The sequence below is a fragment of the Pectinophora gossypiella genome, chromosome 27 (genome assembly GCF_024362695.1).
Source record: "Pectinophora gossypiella chromosome 27, ilPecGoss1.1, whole genome shotgun sequence".
Taxonomy (NCBI): Eukaryota; Metazoa; Arthropoda; class Insecta; order Lepidoptera; family Gelechiidae; genus Pectinophora; species Pectinophora gossypiella.
Window position 1 is genome coordinate 4442100 of NC_065430.1, and position 24790 is coordinate 4466889.

General features: G+C 40.1%; 2 protein-coding genes across 2 annotated transcripts; one reads left to right on the forward strand and one right to left on the reverse strand.

Moving 5' to 3' along the window:
- On the reverse strand, window positions 1-9341 carry LOC126378933 (interleukin enhancer-binding factor 2 homolog). Its single transcript, XM_050027470.1, has 9 exons — window positions 8947-9341; window positions 6040-6168; window positions 4339-4470; window positions 3646-3801; window positions 2954-3046; window positions 2608-2750; window positions 1948-2088; window positions 517-683; window positions 1-120 (listed from the first exon to the last, which is right to left on the reverse strand). Exons 1-9 carry the CDS (start codon window positions 9118-9120, stop codon window positions 86-88), a joined length of 1170 nt encoding a protein of 389 aa, XP_049883427.1. The 5' UTR covers window positions 9121-9341; the 3' UTR covers window positions 1-85.
- Window positions 9342-9825: 484 nt separating this feature from the next.
- On the forward strand, window positions 9826-23778 carry LOC126379010 (vesicle transport protein GOT1B). Its single transcript, XM_050027588.1, has 6 exons — window positions 9826-9978; window positions 11282-11373; window positions 12874-13052; window positions 14896-14977; window positions 16528-16566; window positions 23721-23778. The coding sequence occupies exons 1-6, from the start codon at window positions 9954-9956 to the stop codon at window positions 23733-23735; spliced, it is 432 nt and encodes a 143-aa protein (XP_049883545.1). The 5' UTR covers window positions 9826-9953; the 3' UTR covers window positions 23736-23778.
- Window positions 23779-24790: the final 1012 nt, after the last annotated feature.

Here is a 24790-nt window from a genome sequence, read left to right on the forward strand (position 1 = left end):
TTATTCTTAAATAAAAATTTAATAAGTTTTCACAGAATACTTTATAGTATTTTAAACCTTAACCTAATGTAATATAATGTTTTTTCTAAGCCGCTACGCCGTCGGGAACGCCTTCGTCATCTGAAACAAAATTAAATGCAGTTTATAGAACGGCAACTCCCCCCCGCACCGATTCGTATCGGGCCCGACCTCACCCCCTCTGGGTCTTACTTTAGTTTTAAATTGCCGTAAGACGTTAAGGAGCAAGAAGCGTGTGGACAGATTCTGAGTTTTAAAGCCTATTCTTGTGAACCTTCATTGTTAAAATCGGTTGTTTTAGATTTATGCTTGTCGATTACCCGTCCCTTTCCTTTTCGGCGGATAAGAAAATGACAGATACAGTGTTTACAGAAATTTGCACCAGTGTAATTAGCCCTCAGACGATACACACACAGTCGCGCGTGTTGATAATGTCAATGTGTGGTGTCTGTGTAAGACGTGGATGTTTGTATGAGGAGTTCGGGGTGTCCAGCTCACCTTTGTCGTCGGTGTCCATGGGCTCCGTGTCCTGGTAGGCGGGCGCGAGCGGCGACACGACCACACCGTCCCACACCGTGATCTCCGTGGAGATGTCCTTGCCGCCCTCAAACGGCTGCAACCCCACCACGTAGCGGTGCCCGCCGCGGGCCACCACGCGCAACAGACTGAGGAGGGATATATAATTATAATTATAGCGTAAGAATAAACAGCCTATATACGTTTCAGTGTGGGTAGTAGCGTGCGTGTGTGTGTGTGTGTGTGTAATAGCGTGCGTGTATGTGGGTAGAAGCGTGCATGTGTGTAGTACCATGAGTGCATGTGAGTAGTACCATGCGTGTGTGTGGGTAGTAGCATGCGCGTGTGTGGATAGTAGCGTGCGTGTGTGGATAGTAGCGTGCGTGTGTGTGTGTGTGTGTGTGTGTGTGTGTGTGTGTGTGTGTGTAGTAGTAGTAGCGTGCGTGTATGTGAGTAGTAGCGTGCATGTGTGTAGTACCATGAGTGCATGTGTGTAGTACCATGCGTGTGTATGGGTAGTAGCATGCGCGTGTGTGGGTAGTAGCATGCGCGTGTGTGGGTAGTAGCGTGTGTGTGTGTGTGTGTGTGTGTGTGTAGTAGTAGTAGCGTGCGTGTATGTGAGTAGTAGCGTGCATGTGTGTAGTACCATGAGTGCATGTGTGTAGTACCATGCGTGTGTATGGGTAGTAGCATGCGCGTGTGTGGGTAGTAGCATGCGCGTGTGTGGGTAGTAGCGTGTGTGTGTGTGTGTGTGTGTGTGTGTGTGTGTGTGTGTGTGTGTGTGTGTGTGTGTAGTAGTAGTAGCGTGCGTGTATGTGAGTAGTAGCGTGCATGTGTGTAGTACCATGAGTGCATGTGTGTAGTACCATGCGTGTGTATGGGTAGTAGCATGCGCGTGTGTGGGTAGTAGCATGCGCGTGTGTGGGTAGTAGCGTGTGTGTGTGGGTCGTAGCGTGTGTGTGTGTGTGTGTGTGTGTGTGTGTGTGTGTAGTAGTAGTAGCGTGCGTGTATGTGAGTAGTAGCGTGCGTGTGTGTGTGTGTGTGTGTGTGTGTGTGTGTGTGTAGTAGTAGTAGCGTGCGTGTATGTGAGTAGTAGCGTGCATGTGTGTAGTACCATGAGTGCATGTGTGTAGTACCATGCGTGTGTATGGGTAGTAGCATGCGCGTGTGTGGGTAGTAGCATGCGCGTGTGTGGGTAGTAGCATGCGCGTGTGTGGGTAGTAGCGTGTGTGTGTGTGTGTGTGTGTGTGTGTGTGTGTGTGTGTGTGTGTGTGTGTGTGTGTGTGTAGTAGCGTGCGTGTGTGTGTGTGTGCGTGCGCGTGTGCGCGTATGCGTGTGTGTGTGTGTGTGGGTATTAGCGTGCGTGTGTGTGGGTAGTAGCATGTGTAGCGTAGCGTGCACGTGAGTACTGACGTCTGCGCGGTGGCGGCGGCCATGTCCTGCGCGGCAAGGTCGAGCGTGGTGTGCGCGCGCGCGTGCGCGGCCTCGCAGGGGTCGGCCAGCCCCGCGCTGCCGGGCAGGAACAGCCCCGCCGCCACCAGGGACAGCGCGCGCCTGCAAGTCACAATCACAACATCTTTATTGCATGGCTATTACTAGATTAGCATATTATAAAATTTATCTTTGACCCAGTCAAATACAAATAACCTAGTAATCTACATAAAAGTACAGTCTACTACAGTCATGAGCAATATCATATATCCACTTTAGAACCCTGTCGCGCTATCATATTTAACATTTAATGAGACTTACGGTTTAATTTGTCAAAAAATCTAATGTGATATGGTATCAAAGTTTATACATATTATTACTCGTGACCGTATATGACAGTATTGAAATAAATTACTATTATTTTTAGTATTTTTAATCTACATAAAGAGGACCGAATTTCTTGTTATCATATCAAATCAAATAGCCTTTATTGCACACAAACAAACATTTAGCAACAGTATAAATTGGCGGCCTTATTGCTCTGAAGCTAAATCTTCCAGGCAACCACCACCAGGAATCGGCCATAAACAAACGAGGGTGTTGAAAATAGTACTATAAACTATAGAAGCGACGGTTTCTTACCTGAAAGCAACATTGATAGGCAGCGCCTGTCGCGCGGGGTTGTTCATGATGCAGTGGTGTGCCAGTAAGTCTATCATCCACGGGGTAAGGGGTTCGAGTCCCGCGTGTCTCGCGCACATGTCGCGTAGTAGACGGATAAGGACCTACAAGAGAATAATTGCATTAAGCAGAATATTACACAGCAAGTATACAGGGTGTTAGTGCCATCGTAACGAATACTGAAGAGGTGTGATTCAGACCAGAACAGGGAATTTTCCATCGTAAAATTCCATTTGGTGAACCATCCCTCTCAGTATTAGGTGCGATGTACAACTAGAGTAGATTTATGATTGGTAATTGGTGTTACCTTGATGGAAGAGTGATGCGCGTTCTCCTCAAACCAGCGGCTGTGGCGGATGGCGGCCAGGTGACTGCTGATCAGCTTGTAGTCAAGGTGTACCTGGAACAACCATAGACGTAACAAACCTAATAAAATAAATAAATGTATTATTGAAACAGCAAAGGACCGAAAATCGAACCTTGTGGAACTCCCATACTAAAAAGAGGACTATTTGACTATGGTTTTATTCAAATTACTTATTGAATTCTACTGCTTAAGCATCTATCACGCGTCTACAATATATTTTTAGTTTCAGTGTAATCTACTTTCAATAACATGATAACAAAACCAAAAAAACTTCACAGTGTACATAATCAAATGCTTAATATAATTCTGCTTATGTCATTACAATAATTGTACTCTATAGGTGGAGAGAAATTTACTCACATGATTAGGACATTATAGGAGATATGGCACTGTGGTCCTGTGGTACATCAGTTTGCTTCTCAATCGGGGATCGCCGGTTCTAATCCCGGTACAGGCCTTGCACCAATGACTTAATTTATAAGTGCAGTTTTTACTAACGCAGTTGGCTCGACCATTACCGACGGCGATACGGCTCACCTATCATGTTGGTCTAACAGAGAGGTGATGTGTGGATACTCAGTTCACCTTGTGTAGTACTCTTGTTATGTAAAGCGAATGTTGACAAGGCTTACCTCGGGCTCCAGCTTTCTGAGGTTCTGATGCAGGGTGGTCACCAACACCCGTACAGCGGCGCTGGCGGCTGTGACGGTGAACCCTCGCTCGTGGCACGCGCACACCACTTGGCCGCCGCCCTCGGCGCGTATCAGCTTGTTCAGCTCTTCGTTCACCTAGGAGAATAGGGTGTTTGAAACGTAAAAATTAAACTTAGTTCACATGTCGTGGAGATCCTTGGGGGAGGCCTATGCCCAGCAGTGGGCGACGTACGACTGATGATGATAACACATCCTATAAACAATTAGACTCACATTCGCAATGCAGTTTTTCTAAAAGAAGCCTTGCCGTTCGCCCCGCAGTACTAATGTTTCACTAATTTAAGAGCCACGCTCTTGTCGCTTGCCTCTCACTTTGAGGTCGCAGGTTCGAATCCAGCACAGGCCTAAACCAATGATTGTCGGATTCATGTTTGGTCATAAATGATTAACACGTGCTCAGCGGTGAAGGAAAACTTCGTGAGGAAATCCACATTCCCGACAAATACATTTTCGGAAGTATGTGACCTAATAATAACTTCTTGTGGTGTATACTTGTATAGGTATCATATTAGGTAAGCGACCAGTGTCGTTTCCTATTTTGGGCCTTAGTTGGCTAGATCCTGCGGTAGTCATTGGGATATAGCTGTGAGTTTATGTTATGTTAATAGTTACCTTGTTAGACAGCCCTTCAACGGCCTCTTTGGTGGGCAGGGTCTTCATGATGACCACAATATCAGCCACATTCTTGCCAGCCATCATGGTTCCCTTCTTGTACGACCCCACCTGACGGACTTCCTCCAATTGCTGAAAGTATTTAATCATTTATTCTTGTTCTTCATCATCACCACCTATCACGTTGGTCTAAAAATCATATCTCTCATGGTTCCCAATATTTAATACTTAGGGTGGTATTAATAAGCGAATCTCAGCTGAGACTGCCCTCAAGATCATGCTCAAGTCCCTGTTTTGTATATAAGAACTGTCACATTGACATGATCTCGAAGCTGAGATTAGTTTATTCTTCTTCTATCGTGTGAGCTGTGGGGTAAATTACCAACCTCATCATCCCTGGTGTCAGGGTTATTATTGAGCCGCCAAAGGCATGACATGGTTTGAGAGTTTATTAATACCACTCTTAATTTTTTGAGAACATTAACTGCCCTGTGCTAAGGTTTTTCTTGCAGCCTCTTTTCCTCGGCTATACAGGTTGTGAGAAGCTGCAGTCAGTTTAGGTGGATGAGACATTCGTTATGTAAAAACTGACTAGAAATACTGAAGATATTTTAACTGATTGACGGGCGGCCTGTACCCAACAGTGGCACATGTATAGACTGTTTATGTATGTACCTACACATATATAAAGACATATATCGCACAGCTACACAATTAACATGCAATATAAGTTTAGTACAATGATTAGAAGGGTAAATTGTGCTAACAAATCTTTGCAGTTTCTGTACTTTCTAGAAGAAATAACATTCCTCTAAAACAGTCCTGTGACAAAAAGTACATTCATAAAAGAAAAATACATTAAATCAATGGTGTTGATCGGCAACCACCATTTTAATTTTAATTTGACAGAACCAAAGCTCTATTTCTTTCTTCTATTCGTATAAAGTAAAGGATGGTACTAGTTCCAAGAGCTGTCAAATTAAAATCAAGGGTCAAGCTTGTGTGCGCCCGATTAAGCAACATTATGAAATGACAAAGCTAATAATAAATAACATAAAACTCGAATAACAGAAGACAGGTAAGTAAGAATTAAAGAGATCAGGGGTTACTGCAATTTGCCAATGACCTTCAGGCTATGTTCTCCGAAAAACAATATAGATGGCGCTGTGGTGTGTGCTTTTTCTATTTCTCTTTTGTTTTGCCAAAAACAAAACAAAAACAAAATATTGTTTTTTCCTGTTTATGCAATAAAGTATTTGTTATGTTATGTAACAATTTTCCTTCCTATTTTCACTTCCTTTCTCATTTCACCGATAACAGACATAATTTATCTTTGTTTTTGAGTATAAACGATGACCCTTGTTATTACACCTAGGCACAATACATCTAAATTAAGAGAACTAATATACGTAGCAGTAATCCGATCTAAATATCGAGCAACAATTATTTGTATACAACGCTTCTGCTTACATTATTTTTGACTACGTACCCGAGTAATGAGTAAATAGGTGATTCATCTCGTACCTCCTACCCCAATTGAGATTGCCTGCTTATATTGTGTGATATTTGCAAACAAAAGATTCTAGCATATTTTGATGATTGACGATACTGACTTCCGGTGCTCGGAAAATGACCCTCTCGAAAAAAGGAAGTAGAAGTCTGAAGAAAAAAATGTCTAGTTCGAAAAAAAAAAGAACTTACACATGCAACAAAGTCACCAGGAGCAACTACCAGGTTGTCCAGTACGGTTTGCAGTTTGGTGATGAGACTCAGGACCGCCGACTGCTCCGCTGGTGTGGGGCAGAGTTCCGCGTGGCGTTTTAGCAGTGCCTGCAGAGGTCAAATAACAAAATTTTGGTCAAGAAGAAAAATATAAAATAGGTCTATAAATAGAAACTAGTCTATACAGGTTTTGTTAAGCTGCAGTTGTTTAAGACGGATGAGACGTTCTTCGGAGGGCACGTTAAGCCGTTGGTCCCGGCTATTAGCCGTAAAAACACCTCCACCAACCCGCATTGGAGCAGCGTGGTGGAGTATGCTCCATACCCCCTCCGGTTGATTGAGGGGAGGCCTGTGCCTAGCAGTGGGACGTATATAGGCAGTTTATGTTTTATGTTATGAGACGTTTGTTATGTAAAAATGACGATTCAAAACTGTAACTATGTTACTTACTTTTAAGTAGTACCAACCAGCACATTTAAGTAGTAGTACCAGTCCCAAACATGGTGGATAAAGCTGGCAAAAAAGATACAAACAGAAAACGTATTCTTCACATAGCAACACAATATTACAAAGACCTGTACAACGATAATGATGTATCCCATTTCCCAAGTCTGAAAGGACTAAGTGAAGAAGAAATACCACCTCTGCTACATAGTGAAGTGAAAAGAGCCATTATGACCCAAAAAGAAGACAAGTCACCAGGAGATGATAATATTAATAACGAACTTTTAAAAGGGACTATAGACGTCATTTTGCCTACGATTACTGCCTTGTATGATGAGATAATAAGAACTGAACAGATACCAAAACAGTGGACACAATCAACAATCATACTCTTACACAAAAAGGGAGACAAAAATCAAATCGGCAACTACCGTCCCATCAGTCTAATGTCCAATTTATATAAAGTGTTCTCAAAAATAATTTTAGAGAGAATAACGACAATCCTTGACGAAAATCAACCAATGGAACAGGCTGGATTTCGGAAGCACTTTTCTACAATTGACCATATCCACGCGATCAAACAGATAATCGAAAAATGTAACGAATTTAATTTACCATATTTTATTGGGTTCGTAGATTATAACAAAGCATTTGACTCCATCAAACACAAATGTCTTTGGGAAGCCCTCCACAATCAAGGAATTCCAATTAAATACATAAGAATTATAAAAGAAATTTATAAAAGCTGTTCTGCCAAAATTCGACTAGAGAAAGAAGGAGAAGAATTCAAAATAAAGAAGGGTGTACGACAGGGAGACCCACTCTCACCAAAGCTCTTCTCAGCTGTGTTAGAAAATATATTCAGAGAACTAAACTGGGATAAGTTTGGAATCAATATAAATGGCAAAAAGATAAACCATCTTAGATTCGCAGATGACCTCATTTTAATCACTGAAACACCAGAGAATCTGCAGGTAATGCTACAACAACTAGCTACACAAAGCAGAGCTGCGGGTTTAACAATGAATACAAGTAAAACGAAACTAATGACTAATCAGACACCAACTAGAATTATGGTAGACAACGAAGAGATTGAGTTCATAGAGAGCTACACATATCTGGGTCAGATCATATCACCAAAAGATCAAATGAACAAAGAAGTGCAACAAAGGATATCGTCGGGATGGAAAAGATACTGGTCTCTCAGAGAAATAATGAAGGACAGTTATTTTCCCATGCACTCGAAAGCAAAAATCTTCAACTCTTGCATTCTGCCTTGTCTATCGTATGGATGTCAAACATGGTCTCTTACGAAAGTTCAAGCCAAAAAAATTCAAGTTTGTCAGAACAGTATGGAGAGGAGCATCCTAAAAGTTAGAAGAAAAGACAGAGTGAGACTGACCGATATAAGGAAAAAGACGAAGGTCAAAGACATAACAGAACACATAAGAAAAATCAAATGGCGTTGGACTGGACATATGATGCGAGAAAAAATTGAGAAATGGACAAAAGACGTAACCGAGTGGTACCCCAGATACGGAACAAGAAAGAGAGGAAGACCAATTAAGAGATGGGAAGAAGAGATAAAAAATACAGCAGGAAATATGTGGAGAAGGCTGGCGAGAGACAGGGATAAGTGGAAAGAGCTGGAGGAGGCCTTTGTCAAAAGACAAATGGACGAAGAGCATAATTAAACACATCTTTATTTCCTTTTTAATATTATGTATAAGCTAAAAAAAAAAAAAAAAAAATTGTTACAATAAGTCCATAATAAAGGCTATATCTCTATATCTCTATATCTCTATCTCTAATAAAGATATTTTTAAATTTGATGATCAAAATCCACGAGTTTGTGATCAATATATGTTTAGAAAGTAAAGATCACATCAAGACTACTCTAAAACGGCAGCCATGCATGAAGTCTTTGATAACAGTGGAGGAAATGAAAGTAGTATATCAGGATCGTGGCAAGTGGAATACCATGGTCTCTGCCAACCCTAGCGGGAAATAGGCGTGATGTTATTTAGTAGATCGTACTAAACCTTTTCTAAGCACATCTGAAATATGGTCAACATACTAGACATTTACAATAGAAAATAACAATCTTAAAAACAAGTGCAGTGAAGTACACGCATCAGCTCTGAGCTGCTAGTGTACATAAACAAATATAATAATAATAATAGTAACAATACAAAACTTAAAAAAGAACTTACACAAAACACCTAGACCTAGGAGAACATTTATGAAACAAAAGAGAACGTGCAGGTCGTGACGTTTTGAGTTCAGCTTCCATACTAATTTCACTCGAAATTCAATGGCTCATACAAAATAGATCAATTTTTTTCTAAGTCCCAACTCATATTGCCTTAGGTACACTCCAACCAACCCTACCCCTTCCTCTCTTTCCTTCAATTGTTAAAGATAACTCAAACTGTAACTTACCTGAGTTAAAGCAGTATCGTCAGGGGCGGGTTTGCATCTAGGAAATGCCGGCTCCGCCAAAATGAAGTCAAAAGGAGGCCTTAACATTAATACGCGCGGACGGCTGAAGGGCGGACGCCCCATGCCACCACGGCCCGGCATTCCTCGGCCTCCACGACCGGCTCCTCTAACCATCTCCACAATTAGATTACGCTTCAAAATATCACTATGCACACGAATTGGTTGGCGCGAACTATGTCGCTATATGTTGCGCAATTAAGTGCTAAAACAGACACTACACGGAAAGATTAGAAATAAATGCCACACACGAAAGAATTAGCGAATATAATGGCAAAAATCCTAACAAAATGGCAGAGACGCGGCTTCCATTGATTTTGAAGGTTAGTTTTTAAAGTTGCCTGTATTTAAATTAAATTACCTAATTAAAAAAGAATAAAGCTCTAGTTAGAATGTGAACCGAATTAGCACTTATAATTATAATGACATTTAGATCACCAATCAATGAATAAGTTTATGAATTAATCTTTTTTAGTCAATACACAAATCCAGAAACTTTTTCTTGTCGTAAAATTGAATAAGATTTTACTTCTTCTTACATTGTTCTAGATAAAATATTTATATTGGCAACATTATAATCATGGCTGCCAATATAAGAAACTAAATAGCTGCGTTCACTTTTTCATTTTTAATAAGCAAGACAGGTGAATTAATTAATTATATATTTTAATAACTCTCTTCTTCTAATGTAAAATAAAGTAACGTAATGAAAGGACGACGATAAAAAGCATTTTATCAAAATTCTGAAATTAACTTGAAAATGTGTGAAGGAAAAGCGAAAATTTAAGGCGCATTCAAATTAAATCATTTTGACAGCTAAATCATAGGTCGTCAAAAATGACGTGGAGCGTTAGGTTATGAATTTGTTGTATATAAAAAAATCGTAAATAAATAGCTCGTGAAAGAGTATAGATAGTTTGTGAAACACAATTTAGATATTATTCTCCAAAATGATAGAAATAACGGACACTCAAAGTAAGTATATCATCTGCATATTTCAATTCTAATTACCACGGCAAATGTTTTGTAAAATCGCTTAATTTTCCCACTTTTATCAATCAAAGAAGACTTAAAATACTGTAAATTTAATATTCACATGTATAATTTCTATTAACAAGTCAACCCTAACCATATTATCGTAAAATACGGGCTAAAGTTATAAGTTTATGTGGACTAACTCTTGCTTATCACCTGTCATCACCCACCTACTTAGGCTAAATCTGATAGTTGTAAAATGTTCCGCAACCGATTATAATGTCAAGGAAAGTGTATATATGACCTAATTAAGGCCACTTATGGATTGATTATCACATAATGGTTTGATTATGAAATTGTTACAATTATATCTTCACTTAGAAGTGTTTTTGATCATCTAATATATATGTAGATACATACGCAAACTCATACTCACGCCTGTAATCCTTAACGGGGTGGGCAGAGTTACATATAATGAGGAGATAACTTGTAGCTACAGAATGCAATCCCGACTTGAGATTGCAAATTCGAGTTCCTGTGGGATTGGAAAAGAGCCTTCAGCACTCCCCATTTGTCCGGCCAAGTAGTTAATGCCATCTGCGGCAAATCTACAATAAGTCACGTTGAAGAAAAAACGTAATTTAGACAAAGTGTTGTCGCTGGCAACACAAGTTTAAAAATATTATAAAAGTTAAGAATATTTTCATATGGCAATATTATAAAAAATCGAGTGGCCGACGCTTCCCGCGAAAATGTAATGTTTTAAATAATTAAATTAAGTAAATAATTTAAATAATAAATGTGCTATGGTTCATCAAAACAACAGAAGTGCACGAAATTCTAAACATATATGGTCAAAGAAGAAATAAGCAATCGTGGATCCCAGTACAAAAAAGAATACAAATGCACCCAAATCAGCGGGCTTAGCACCTTAAGGACGCGACTCTTTCTCGCCGCGACAGAGATTGTCTGTCTCTTTCTGTGCAGTACTGTGTGTGAGAGTGAGGTGACGTATGTCGAGGCGAGAAAGAGTCGCGCGCTTACGGTGCTAAGCCCGCAGGTTGAGGCGACTAACCAATCAGAATTATTTATTCAACGTAATTATCATGGATAAACTTGTTGAAGGTCAATGTAACATTTTTGAATTTACGTCATGGCATTTCGGAATGTGGGTTTCCTCACGTTTTCCTTCACCGCTGAGCACGTGATAATCATTTATGATCCAAACATGAGTTCGAATGGATTCGATAATGATTTTTTGTTTTTGGACTATGGTGGTAATAATGTTTTTTGTACTTTCCAGAGATAGGTGTGGGCCTGGCTGGGTTTGGTATGACATTCCTCTTCCTTGGAGTACTGCTGCTATTCGATAAAGGTCTGCTGGCCATAGGCAATGTAAGTTTCCTTCATTCGTCATTCATCACTACATTTTTCTGTCCCTATATCCCTATGTACGCTTAAATCTTTAAAACTACGCAACGGATTTTGATGCGGATTTTTTTAATAGATAGAATGATTCAAGAGGAAGGTTTATATGTATAATAACATCCATTAAATAGTGGAGAAATATTGTTATTTTTGAGGCTTTTAATGTGATGTCGTAAATAATTTCATTTTTTCCTCTACGTTGCATCCGAGCGAAGCCGGGGCGGGTATATTTGGGTCGTCAGGATCGTATATACAGGGATAAGGGCAAGAGGCCTCCGTGGTCCAGTGGTTGAGCGTTGGGCTCACTATCCGGAGGTCCCGGGTTCGTATCCCGATGCGGACATATCACAAAAATCACTGTCATCCCTAGTTTGCTTAGGACATTACAGGCTGATCACCTGATTGTCCAAAAAGTAAGATGATCCGTGCTTCGGGAGGCACGTTAAGCGGTTGGTCCCGGTTATTACTTACGGATGTAAGTTATAGTATTCGTTACATGAGTCAGGGGCCTTTGGCGGCTCAATAGTAACCCTGGTGGGTTGATGGGGTTGGTAATCCACCTCACAATCCACAGGATAATTAAAGCACATAATAAGGGGTTCTTACCGCGTTTAAATGGGGATATGAGACTCCCGATATTTCGAAAATTATTATATTGAATATCTATCTTTTTGTTTATATTTTTTTATTTCGAATATCGGGAGTCTCATATCCCCATTTAAACGCGGTAAGAACCCGTTATTATGTGCTTTAATTATGATAATGGCCCCGATTCCTGCAGACACCGCCTAATTTTATTTTAAGTTATAGCCGTCATTTTCTTTTCCATCGAAAAGGAAAGGGACGGATGATTGACAGCTCTTAATTTTAGGAAGAATGAGTAAACGAATGAATAGCCCGGGCGAATCAAAAAGGTATGTCGCTGGTATGCAATCCGTTTGACGTGCTGTCTACTTACCTGTGTCGGGTTATTGGCTGATGTAAAATTTTTAGACGGTTGTTTTAGATTTGTCCTTAAAATTGACGTGTGTTCCATAAATTTTATGCTTGTCGATTACCCGTCCCTTTCCTTTTCGGCGGATAAGAAAATGACAGATATAACTTAAAATAAAATTAGATGGTATTTGGATGGCTTGGAAGCCAGCTCCAACGGCATCCTGGGTGTGTGGGCGGACCGCTGGGAGTCGCCATTGATGGCGCGATGGTTGCGACTACACGCACACATACCTCCTCCCGCTAGACGACTCTAATTTACATAATTTGATTTCATAAATATATATTAGCCTACTAACATTAGGATTAAGTACTATGTTACTAACATCTATGGACAATAGACTGAAAATAAAGATTTTGAATTTGAATTTACAGGAATTAGCACCAATAACCGCGTAAACTTAAAACAATGTATCCACAAGATAGACGAAGAAGGGTAAGAGGATGGGGAATTAAATATGTTAATTGTTTCAGATTCTTTTCATAAGCGGTCTGGCCTGCGTGATAGGGCTTCAGAGGACGTTCTTCTTCTTCTTCCAACGGCACAAAGTGAAGGCATCCGTGGCCTTCTTCGGTGGCATCACCATCGTGCTGCTCGGCTGGCCCATGGTGGGCATGATAGCTGAGATTTACGGGTTCTTATTATTGTTCAGGTATGTATCTCAAGGTAAGGACTTTTCAGGCTTCAATCACCTGATTGTCCGAAAAAGTAAGATGATTCCGTGCTTCGGAGGGTACGTTAAGCCGTTGGACCCGGCTATTAGCCGTAAAACACCTCCAACCCGCAGTGGAGCAGCGTGGTGGAGTATGCTCCATACCCCCTCCGGTTGATTGAGGGGAGGCCTGTGCCCAGCAGTGGGACGTATATAGGCAGTTTATGTTATGTATCTCACACTCACTCCTCGCCAGCTATGTTTTTTTTTTTGACGTGACTTATTGTAGATTTGCCGCAGATGGCATTAACTACTTGGCCGGACAAATGGGGAGCGCTGAAGGCTCTCGCCCGGTACAACGTTTAAGACAACAGGCCTGAGGGTTAGGGCGTCGTCTGAGAGGAAAAATATTTGAAAGAATTAATCGACTGTAGTGGGTCGATAGCGATAAGGGCTGAATGAGGGAAATCGTCGACCACGCCGGCGGGGTCGGTATCGGGGTCCTGAAGTGTTTGGTGGCCCGAGCTGATTGGCTGCCTCTATGGCTAGAGTAATCGGGTCGTTGGGATCGTAAATTACGTCCTTCGGACGCCGATACTTTTCAGTACCGTCCCTGGGTCGTGCGGAGCAGAATCGAAAAAGCTATGTTTAAATCCCATGTAATAAGAGTCGAAACTATTTTCATTATTTGGACAAACATTCTGGAACACAAAATAACGTATGTTCACGCATGGTATAAGAAAACCAGGTATGCTCAAAAGTGACAGCTAACATTTCAAGGTTAGCTCAATTCAAATTCAAATTCAAAAATATCTTTATTCAGTAGGTAACATAGTTAGAAATAGAAATTGAAATGTTTTATTGCGACCATGTGTTCGTAGAAATTGTGGTGTTATAAAAATACAGAAGTAAGTATTATAGTATCAACATGGACCCGGTAAGGGCACTGCAACTGGTAGAGAGGACAACATACTTAATTATTAGTCAGCGATACAACTTGTATTTATTATACCTACTATATTTTAACAATATTATTGCACTTATATTTTAAGTATTGTTTTATATGTTTATTATGATTTAATTTATAAAATATTATTAAAATTTATTCATTTTAGTTTATCATTTATATATTCATTGGTGCTAATTCCTGTAAATACCATCTAATTTTATTTTAAGTTATATCTGTCCTTTTCTTATCCGCCGAAAAGGAAAGGGACGGGTAATCGACAAGCATAAAATTTATGGAACACACGTCAATTTTAAGCACAAATCTAAACCAACCGTCTAAAAATTTTACGTCAGTCAATAACCCGACACATTAATTTACTCATTCTTTCTAAAATTAAGAGCTGTGAATCATCCGTCCCTTTCCTTTTCGACGGATACGAAAATGACGGATATAACCTAAAATAAAATTAGGCGGTGTCTGCAGGAATCGGGGCCATTGACTGTGTAAGTTACACTTTGAATCGTCAATTTTAACATAACGAACGTCTCATCCGCCTAAAACTACTGCAGCTCAGCTGACGTCTCATGATCCGCAGGTCCCAGTTTCGAATCCCGGTGGGGAAATATCACAAAAAAACACTTTGTGATCTCTAGTTTGACTAGGAATTACAGGCTGATCACCTGATTGTCCGAAAGTAAGATGATCCGTGCTTCGGACGACACGTTAAGCCGTTGGTCCCGGTTAGTACTTACTGATGTAAGTAGTCGTTACACGAGTCAGGGGCCTTTGGCGGCTCAATAGTAACCCTGAGGGTTGATGAAGTTGGTGATCCACCTTAAAACCCATATCAGAGAAGGACCAATGATGATATAAATTATTTTATTTTGTCTTCAGGGGTTTCTTACCAGCTGCGATCAACTTCCTACGGATGGTCCCAGTTTTGGGGTCGCTGCTCAGCCTGCCCATCATACGGGGGGTAAGTCCTTCACGTTAATGTTCCTATTGAGCACACCCCGGTCACTTATTTATTTAGGTACACATACAGCAATACATTAACAGCCTAATAATAATTAATAACAGCCTCCGTGGTCTAGTGGTTAGAGCGTTAGGCTCTGGAGGTCCGGGTACGATTCCCGATGGGGACATTGTCGAAATCACTTTGTGAGACTGTCCTTTGTTTGGTAAGGACTTTTCAGGCTTGAATCACCTGATTGTCCGAAAAAGTAAGATGATTCCGTGCTTCGGAGGGCACGTTAAGCCGTTGGTCCCGGCTATTAGCCGTAAAAACACCTCCACCAACCCGCAGTGGAGCAGCGTGGTGGAGTATGCTCCATACCCCCTCCGGTTGATTGAGGGGAGGCCTGTGCCCAGCAGTGGGACGTTATATAGGCTGTTTATGTACAGCAGTACATATGAAACTTTTTCAGACAGCATTATAAATAGAAAGACTTGGTGTATATGCTTGCCAGTTACATGCGTACACAGCATTCACCGTAAATGAACTTCATACAAACAACCTCGTTTTACACAGACACTACACATTGACGTTATCGTACACGCGCATCTGTGTGTGTGACGTCTGACGCCATTCGATTGAAGACTAAACTTTGTTCGAGGGGGGGGGGGGGGGGTGGGTGAGGTAAACCTAGCTCAGACGCTGGTGGGGAGCTTTTTTTTAACGAGACTTATTGTAGATTTGCCGCAGATGGCATTAACTACTTGGCCGGACAAATGGGGAGCGCTGAAGGCTCTCACCCGGTACCACGTTTAGGACAACAGGCCTGAGGGTGCCCAGTTGGGCGCGAACCTCGACTCAGGGCGTCGTCTGAGAGGAAAAATATTTGAAATAATTAATAGTGCTGACTTTTTGGGTTCACATAATATTAGCACCAATCGTAAAAACGATATAATTATATCGTCAGAATCGAAAAAAATAATCATCATCGATTTAAGAGCCACGCTCTTGTCGGTGCAGCATTTTCCATGTTACTTTTTTAGGGAAAAATAGGGCAGTGGTTTCCCTCTTGCCTTCCGCCCCGCAGTACTCTGTCTGACGCAAGTGGGATGGCGCCCAGAGTAGTCTATTACAAAGCCGTACTAGGACTAGGTTACTGCTGCCCTCTGTCAGGGTCCAGGTTGCAGTCTCTGTGACTTGCCCCTTCCGTCCTGCATTGCCGTACCGATGGCTCCCATCTTCGCCTCTGCAACCGTTGAGGTCTTCACCCGTATCCCTGGGCAAGGGTTCTACGTTATACCCCGTAGGTCTGGGTCCCTATTCGAACTCAGCCACCATCTCACTCTGGCCTACTGAAGTAGGAGCGCCCACCCCCGCGGCAAGGACGCGCCGAACAGGAGGGAGTTTGCCCCATGGAGGGCAGAGAAGATGACTCTGTCGCCCCTGGGGCCGGGTTAACAGTCTTGTAACCAAGACCAAAGGCCGTGAGAAAATTGTATCACATCGCCCATGTTAGCTCTACTGGCAACCCTATTTCCAAACTCTTTCCCGACTATTTTTTTTTTTTTCAGATCGTGGACAGGATAGCAGGCGACAACGGTCGGAATATGGTATGATAATGTGTCATACGGACAAAAACAATTTTATAGTGTATACCCTATGTGATGTGTGGTGTCAGTGCTTTTTAGTGAATTAAACCTTAAAGACATTATTTTTATTATCTGTTTTATTAAAAAGAAAAAAGATTTCGGTGAAAAAGTCTTGCTTCCAGTCCATTGATTTACCACTGCCGTAGATACAGCGCTCGATACAAAAATGCGGCGAAAACTTGGCGCTTGTTTAGCTATACACTCGTACACAGCGGTATATACATTCAATAGAATCGTGTCAAATTAGGAAAGTACGCATCGTCTTATTACGTATATTAGCGCGTGGTGCTTCGTGACGCGGTCGGGTTATACTGCGACTCGGATTGACCGGGAGTCTGAACTTGTTTTAGTGTAAGTATTTTAAACTATGCTTCTATGCTGTTCTGGGAGCAAATAAAAAACATAGAACACGTTCAGCTGCTTGTCTTCCCGGGCATGTCGTAAAAACCGACAGAGGGATTGCGTCCTCTAACATGATGGACTAATGTTATGGGCGACAGGCTGATCCCTTATCACCATAAGGTTCATCATATCCATCTTAGGACTTCGTATCAACAGTGGCTGCAAGTTGTCTTTGATTACTTGTGGCTCTGCCCACCCCATTTGGGATTACGGGCGTGAGTTTATGTATGTATGTATTTTAAACTAAAATTATTATTCTGGTGGATTTTACTGCGAAAATTAAAATGTTTATACTATGATAACTTGCACAATGTCATTACTTATTAGAAATATGATGTCCCAACCTTCTTTTTTCGCTTTGAGCTTGTAATTTTTGCAAGTTTTTACCACGCACTTCCCCGTGTTGCCAGTTCGGCGCCTAATCGCGCACTGAGGTAAAGTACTGTCAACGTCGCTATATTAACAGTAACTTTGCGTCTCACTTTTTGAGCGCTGATGTTCAATCTACGGTAGTAGTAAATTTATGTTCCAGACTAATTACCGTCACACAGAATTACTCCGTCAGAATCATTTCTATCTATCTATCTATATCCTAAATTCATATCCAATTTTGGACGTAGGCCAATAAATTTGTATTTGTAATTGTTGGTATTTTGGTAGGGTCTGTCTTTCTGTCTGTTCTGACATGGAAGACAGAATCATTTATCGATTGTAAATTACAATGAGAAAGGTTGAAGGTTTTTTTTAATATTTGTTTGTGGTTCGGATTTTTTTTTAAATAATAGCTACATAATATGTATTTGGCGATCTCTTCTTCAATCGTATGGGTTGAGAGGTTAATTACCAACCCCATCAACCCTGGTGTCAGGGTTATTACTGAGCCGCTAAAGGCCCCTGACATGACTCATGTAACGACTACATCCTTACATCAGTAAGTAGTAACCGGGACCAACGGCGTAACGTGCCTTCCGAAGCACGGATTATTTTACTTTTTTTTAATGCTTATCCGAATCGCAAGATGAACTAAGTACCCACTTACGAGCTTTCTGTTAGACCAACGTGATAGGCAGTGAGTGGTATCGCCGATTTTCTTTTCTGAATGACGGAAATTAGACTGGTTTTGAAGCTTCGTTCGAATAGCCGAAATCAAAATGAATGAAATAAAATCCACAATACACAATGGTGGATAAAATTCCAGATTCGTATTAATATTTCTATTAAATATATATTAAAATCTGACCAGAGAAAATTATCAAAACATAAGCGCCCGACTATATCCCAATTGGGGTAGTCAGAGGTACACCCATCGCAAGAACTATCCACACCTCACCGACCTTTCTTACCAACGTAAATGTAACTCGCGAATTTACCGTCAAGTGAATCGATTCGGACCAATTTAATTACTACATATAAGTACAGGCATGAGCAATATAATGCACCCACTTTAGGACCCTGTCGCACTAACATATTTGACATTTAGTGAGACTCACAGTTCAATTTGTCAAAGTTAATGTGACATGGTACCAAAGTGTATACATATTAATGCTCGTGACCGTGCATACTGGGTGTTAGTGACGTCGTAACGGAAACTTTGAGGGATGATTCTGAGTTGATATCAAGTGGAATTTTCCGTAGCCAAATTTTTTAGTTTTTTAAAATTATGTTCAATTCTATGTTTTTGCGATGGAAAATTCCACTTGATATTAACTCAGAATAATGAGCTGAATCATTGCAGTCAGTATTCGTTACGATGTCACTTACACCCCGAACAAGTACATACAGGTAGCCATACAAGTAGGTATTGATAATTACGTGGAATAAATGATTCTGATTTCTTCCTCGTGTCATATTCATCAATCGTTTCATACACGCACGCCGGTTCAGAGTAGATCGTACTGAACCTTTTCTAAGGACATCTACAATTTGTCTCTCCATTTTTTTTTCTGGTCAGATTTTCACCTTACCTATATGAAGTATGGGTTGTTACGTACAATTATGTATAATCTGCCAATTAATAAAAATGGGTTGGGTGATCGGTGTAATTATTATTTTAATATAATCTGAGAAAAGTAGATGTTTGGAGCATTATATTTATTTTATATATAAATTACACACATTTTTTCACATTATACAGGGTGTTAGTGACATCGTAACGAATACTGAGGGGGATGATTTTGACCATGATTCTGAGTTGATATCAAGTGGAATTTCCCGTCGGACAATTCATGAAAATGTTTTATTTTTATTATTTTCAATTCTGTACTGTTGCGACGGAAAATTCCATTTATTATCAACTCAGAATCATGGTCTGAATCAATTCTCAAAGTTTTCGTTACGATGTCACTAACACCACCCTGTATACTTATTTAATATATCCCTCGTCCATCTAATAAAGACCACCGCATAGTGCACCCTGCCCAAAGGTTCCTATTATTCTTAGCAGTATTCCCGTGTTAGAGCATTATTTATTTTAGTTAATTCTGGTTACTGAGGCACAAGCATGACCCCAAATATTCCATACAAAAAAAAACATTGTTATCGTGTGTCGCCAACATTGTTACACGTAAGTGCGTGTGAGACAAATAGTCCGCGCGTGCTCCTTCTTACTCCTTAGCGGCTTACCGCCATTTAGATTTAAAGTATGGCTTATAGGGGGTGAGGTAAATTGGTGCGGGGCGGTTTCGGATTTCAACACTCCGGAGTTGTGGCACTACCTACCGCGGTAGGAATATTATTTAAAATGAAATAGAAAAAATATATAAGTACATATATTATAACTCCAAACTTCTACAAAATATTTCTTCCCAGATTATATTTGTCAAATATACACTTCTCATCAAAAAAATCGAAACACTTCCGTTTTCATTGTTTCTGTCCGAATTTAACACAAAAAAGAATTCATACGATGAAAAAAAAACATAAATGTATAGCTGGCAGTTTGGCCATTACAGTAATAAGCGAAAATTCTAAATTCAAAATTAGAATTTCATTTGTTTATCTTATAAACGAAATGAATCACTGTTCTGAGACAAATGTGTGTTTAGGGTTGGAGTACATTTAGCGTTTAAAAACTAAAAATTGGCGCCTATCCTTAAACTTTTTGTTTTTTATTTCAATACTGTGACTTTGGGACGTCTGAAAAAAGGTTTTTTTTCTAAAACGTATGGATACTTCGCCCACAGAAGCCGCCCAAGTTGTGGCATTGCTGGATTCTGGCCTTAGTCAGCGTGTTGTGGCTGCAAGACTGCATCTAAGCCTGTCATCTGTTCATAGAGTCTATAAACGTTATCGGGAGACTGGTTTGTTCACGCGCCGTTCAGGATCTGGCAGGAATCGGGTCACTTCTGAGCGAGATGATCGATTTATTGTAACAACTTCTTTAAGAAATCGACGCCTTAACGCTTTTCAACTGCAGCAGCGGCTTCGTGTTGTACGAAGGGTGGCTGTAAGTGACTCTACAATTAGAAGAAGGTTGAAGGATCGTGGACTGGTACCGCATAAGCCAGCAAATGGGCCGAAATTAACTGCAGACCATCGAAGAGCGCGCCTTAACATTGCACGTGAGCACCTAAATTGGTCATACCTACAGTGGAGCAAAGTTCTCTTTTCTGATGAGTGTAAAATTATGCTGTATGGTAACGACGGAAGGAACAAGGTCTACAGAAGAGACGGAGAACGCTATGCACAATGCTGCATTGAAGAAAAGGTCAGCTATGGTGGCGGTTCGTGGACGGTTTGGGGAGGAATCAGCGCCGACGGTAAGACAGAGCTTGCTTTCGTGTCTGGGCCACGTCTGCCTGCACTAAACTGTCATCGGTACGTCGAAGAGTGTCTCGAGCCTCATGTGATGCCCTATGCACATTTTATTGGCAACGGCTTCATATTCATGCACGACAATGCTAGGGCTCACACCGCGGGCGTCGTACGAGATTATCTTAACGAAGTCGATATCTCTATTATGGAATGGCCAGCAAGAAGCCCGGACATGAATCCCATTGAACATCTGTGGGATGAATTAAAGAGACGAATTCGAGCAAGAGATCCTGCCCCAGAAACACTTAGCCAGCTGCAAGATGCAATCCAAGAGGAATGGGACAATATACCACAGCATGTGATCGTGACTCTCATCCGATCGATGAAGAACCGTATGGAAGCAGTAATTAGAGCTCGGGGAGGGAATACAAGTTATTAAATAAACGTTTTTTAGCTTTTTTTTTTCATTTACGTGTGTTGTTTTATCCATTTCCTTTATACTCCATACGGAATAAAAATGACTCATTTAACAAAATACGAAACCTATGAAAAATTCATTTAAATTTAGAACATTAACATTAAGATTTGATAAGCTCATATTACTCACTATTAAACGACATTTAACATTTATTCCTAAATGTACACATTTTTCTGATAATCCTGACAAAACGTAAACTTGCAAGGTGTTTCGATTTTTTTGATGAGAAGTGTATTTCACGATGTTGTGAATAAAACTTATAAGATTGTACATATTTTAAATTTAAAAATAGTCATATTTTTAAAATAGTTTTAATTACACTTTATATGTGTCATTAGCCATCTGTCAAATATAGAACAGTAAAATATTGATTGCGCTTTTATTTTTTTTAATAATATGTATTCCTAGAAGAAATAGAAATACTCTTTATTTGCTTTTGAAAAGGGTACATTAATAGATGGATGCTTATAAAAGTCCCTCCTTATCAGCTATCAACAATAGCATGCAAATATTGTTACAGTTTAGAAACATTTCCAATAATTATCATTTATATCATTTACACCACATTTTTCCAATTCAATATTTTTGGGATAAAAATTCTTTGACGCTATAAAATTTATGGTAAAGAAGCCAGCTATATATATGTTTTTTTAATTTTGAAGTAGGTAATTCTTTTATTGCGTTTGGTATATTGTTATAAATTATCATGCCCCTATCCTATAACTGTCTACTTTTTATCCTTTGTTCTCACTAGCTCGACGATCGGACTAATGAGAAAAATAATTCTCACTAGTTCGACGATCGAACTAATGAATCGAACTAGTGAGAACAAAGGCTTTTTATTTTTTCTTCTGCACTGGAGATGGCTAGGGGTCTAAAAAGCCACATTGTAGCAATGAGGATAAAAACTAGAAGCTGAAATGTAGGCGGCAGCACTGTTGAGTGTTCCTAAGTTTTGACAGTTCTCCATACTGGTGCTAATTCCTGTAAACACCATCTAATTTTACTTTAAGTTATATCTGTCATTTTCTTATCCGCCGAAAAGGAAAGGGACGGGTAATCGACAAGCATAAAATTTATGGAACACACGTCAATTTTAAGCACAAATCTAAACCAACCGTCTAAAAATTTTACATCAGTCAATAACCCGACACAGTTAAGTAGACAGCACGTCAAACGGATTGCATACCAGCGACGTACCTTTTTGATTCGACCGGGTTATTCATTCATTTACTCATTCTTCCTAAAATTAAGAGCTGTGAATCATCCGTCCCTTTCCTTTTCGACGGATATGAAAATGACGGATATAACTTAAAATAAAATTAGGCGGTGTCTGCAGGAATCGGGGCCACTGTCAAGCTAAAATTCGTGATAAATTGCTATAAAATGTGAAGCAACGTGGAGTGGATCCCGTCTGCAGGATGAGTTACGAAACAGTAAAGCCATCAGTTGGAAAAAGATAGACATTTCGATTTTTAGGGAATAAATATAACAATATGAGTTTGCAGTTAAACGCTAGCATAGTGTAAAAATATAACCAAAACAATAGGTTTGTTTACTCAAATAGTATGGGGAACTGTCAAAATTTAAGAACACTCAACAGTAGCGACACCTGACGGGAGAAATAGGCAGTTTTTAAATATTCTTTTTTTTTAGAAGAATTATTGCAATGGTGCTAATTCCTGTAAATATCATCTAATTTTATTTTAAGTTATATCTGTCATTTTCTTATCCGCCGAAAAGGAAAGGGACGGGTAAACGACAAGCATAAAATTTATGGAACACACGTCAATTTTAAGCACAAATCTAAACCAACCGTCTAAAAATTTTACATCCGTCAATAACCCGACACAGTTAAGTAGACAGCACGTCAAACGGATTGCATACCAGCGACGTACCTTTTGATTCGCCCGGGTTATTCATTCATTTAATCATTCTTCCTAAAATTAAGAGTTGTGAATCATCCGTCCCTTTCCTTTTCGACGGATATGAAAATGACGGATATAACTTAAAAAAAAATTAGGCGGTGTCTGCAGGAATCGGGGCCAATGTGGCCTTTTGGTTCCCATACGTGCCCGGTAAAATATGATCTGTCAAATCTTCAGATTGGCTAAGCGGACCCCGTGACAAGCGGGTTAACGCTAGGGAGATGAAATCAAATTGCAATATTGATTTAAATATGAATTGCTTCGATGTGGCCTTAAAAACCACCTGGGGCTTAAAGGGCGCATTGAACCAGTCATCTATAATACGAAAACAATTTTGCTATTTGAAATTTTGTTGATATAATGCACTGAAGTGTTTTATGCGTAAATGTTAAATAGCAGTATTGTTTTAAATATGACTTGCTTCAATGTGGCCTTTCGAGGCCACCTGTTCTCACAGCTGTGAAATTAATCTGGCTTCATTTGACAAAGTATAAAAGCACTTTTGTGCTATTTTATAATTGTTTATTTACTAAGATTTCTTGTTTTTTTCCCAGGACGGCGATGCCTAATGAAGACAAGAAAAAGTAAAAATAAATATGTATTAGTTTGACAGCTGTATAAATAATTCCGTCCTTGACTTACACTAAGGGTGGTATCGGTGCTAATTCCTGTAAATACCATCTATTTTAAGTTATATCTGTCATTTTCTTATCCGCCGAAAAGGAAAGGGACGGGTAATCGACAAGCATAAAATTTATGGAACACACGTAAATTTTAAACACAAATCTAAAACAACCCTGTGTACATTTTACATTGGCTAATAACCCGACAGAATTAAGTTGACAGCACACGTCAAACGGTCCTCATACCAGCGAGATATCTTTCTTTTTTTATTTATTCATTTACTCATTCTTCCTAAAATTAAGAGCTGTCAATCATTCTTCCCTTTCCTTTTCGGCGGATAAAAAAATTACAGGTATAACTTAAAGTAAAATTAGGAGGTGTCTGCATGAATCGGGACCATTAATAAACTAATCTCAGCTGAGACTGCCCTCAAGATCATGCTCAAGTCCCTGTTTTTATATGAGAACTGTCACATTACATTCATCATCACCAGCCCATTAACGTCCCCACTGCTGGGGCACGGGCCTTCCCTATGGATGAATAGGGAGATCGGGCCTTAAACCACCACGCGGGCCCAGTGCGGATTGGTGGTTATTAACGACTGCTAATGCAGCCGGGACCAACGGCTTAACGTGCCTTCCGAAGCACGGAGGAGCTCGAGATAAAAACTTTTTTTTGTGGTCACCCATCCTATGACCGACCTTTGCGAAAGTTACTTAACTTCAACAATCGCAGACCGAGCGTGTTAACCGCTGCGCCACATTACATTACTGTGTTATTATTATTTGTCTGTTTTTCATTGACATGATCTTGAGGGTAGTCTCGAAGCTGAGATTAGTTTATTAATACCACCCTAACACCCGTATTCTAAGATGTTCACTCGACTCTTCCCCCACTCGACTCCTCCTCAGCTGAGCATTTTTGTATTTTAAGTTCACATTTACGCAACAACGCTTTTAGGGTGTTATTGCGGCTGCCTCACTTCTGTAGCGCCTCGGGC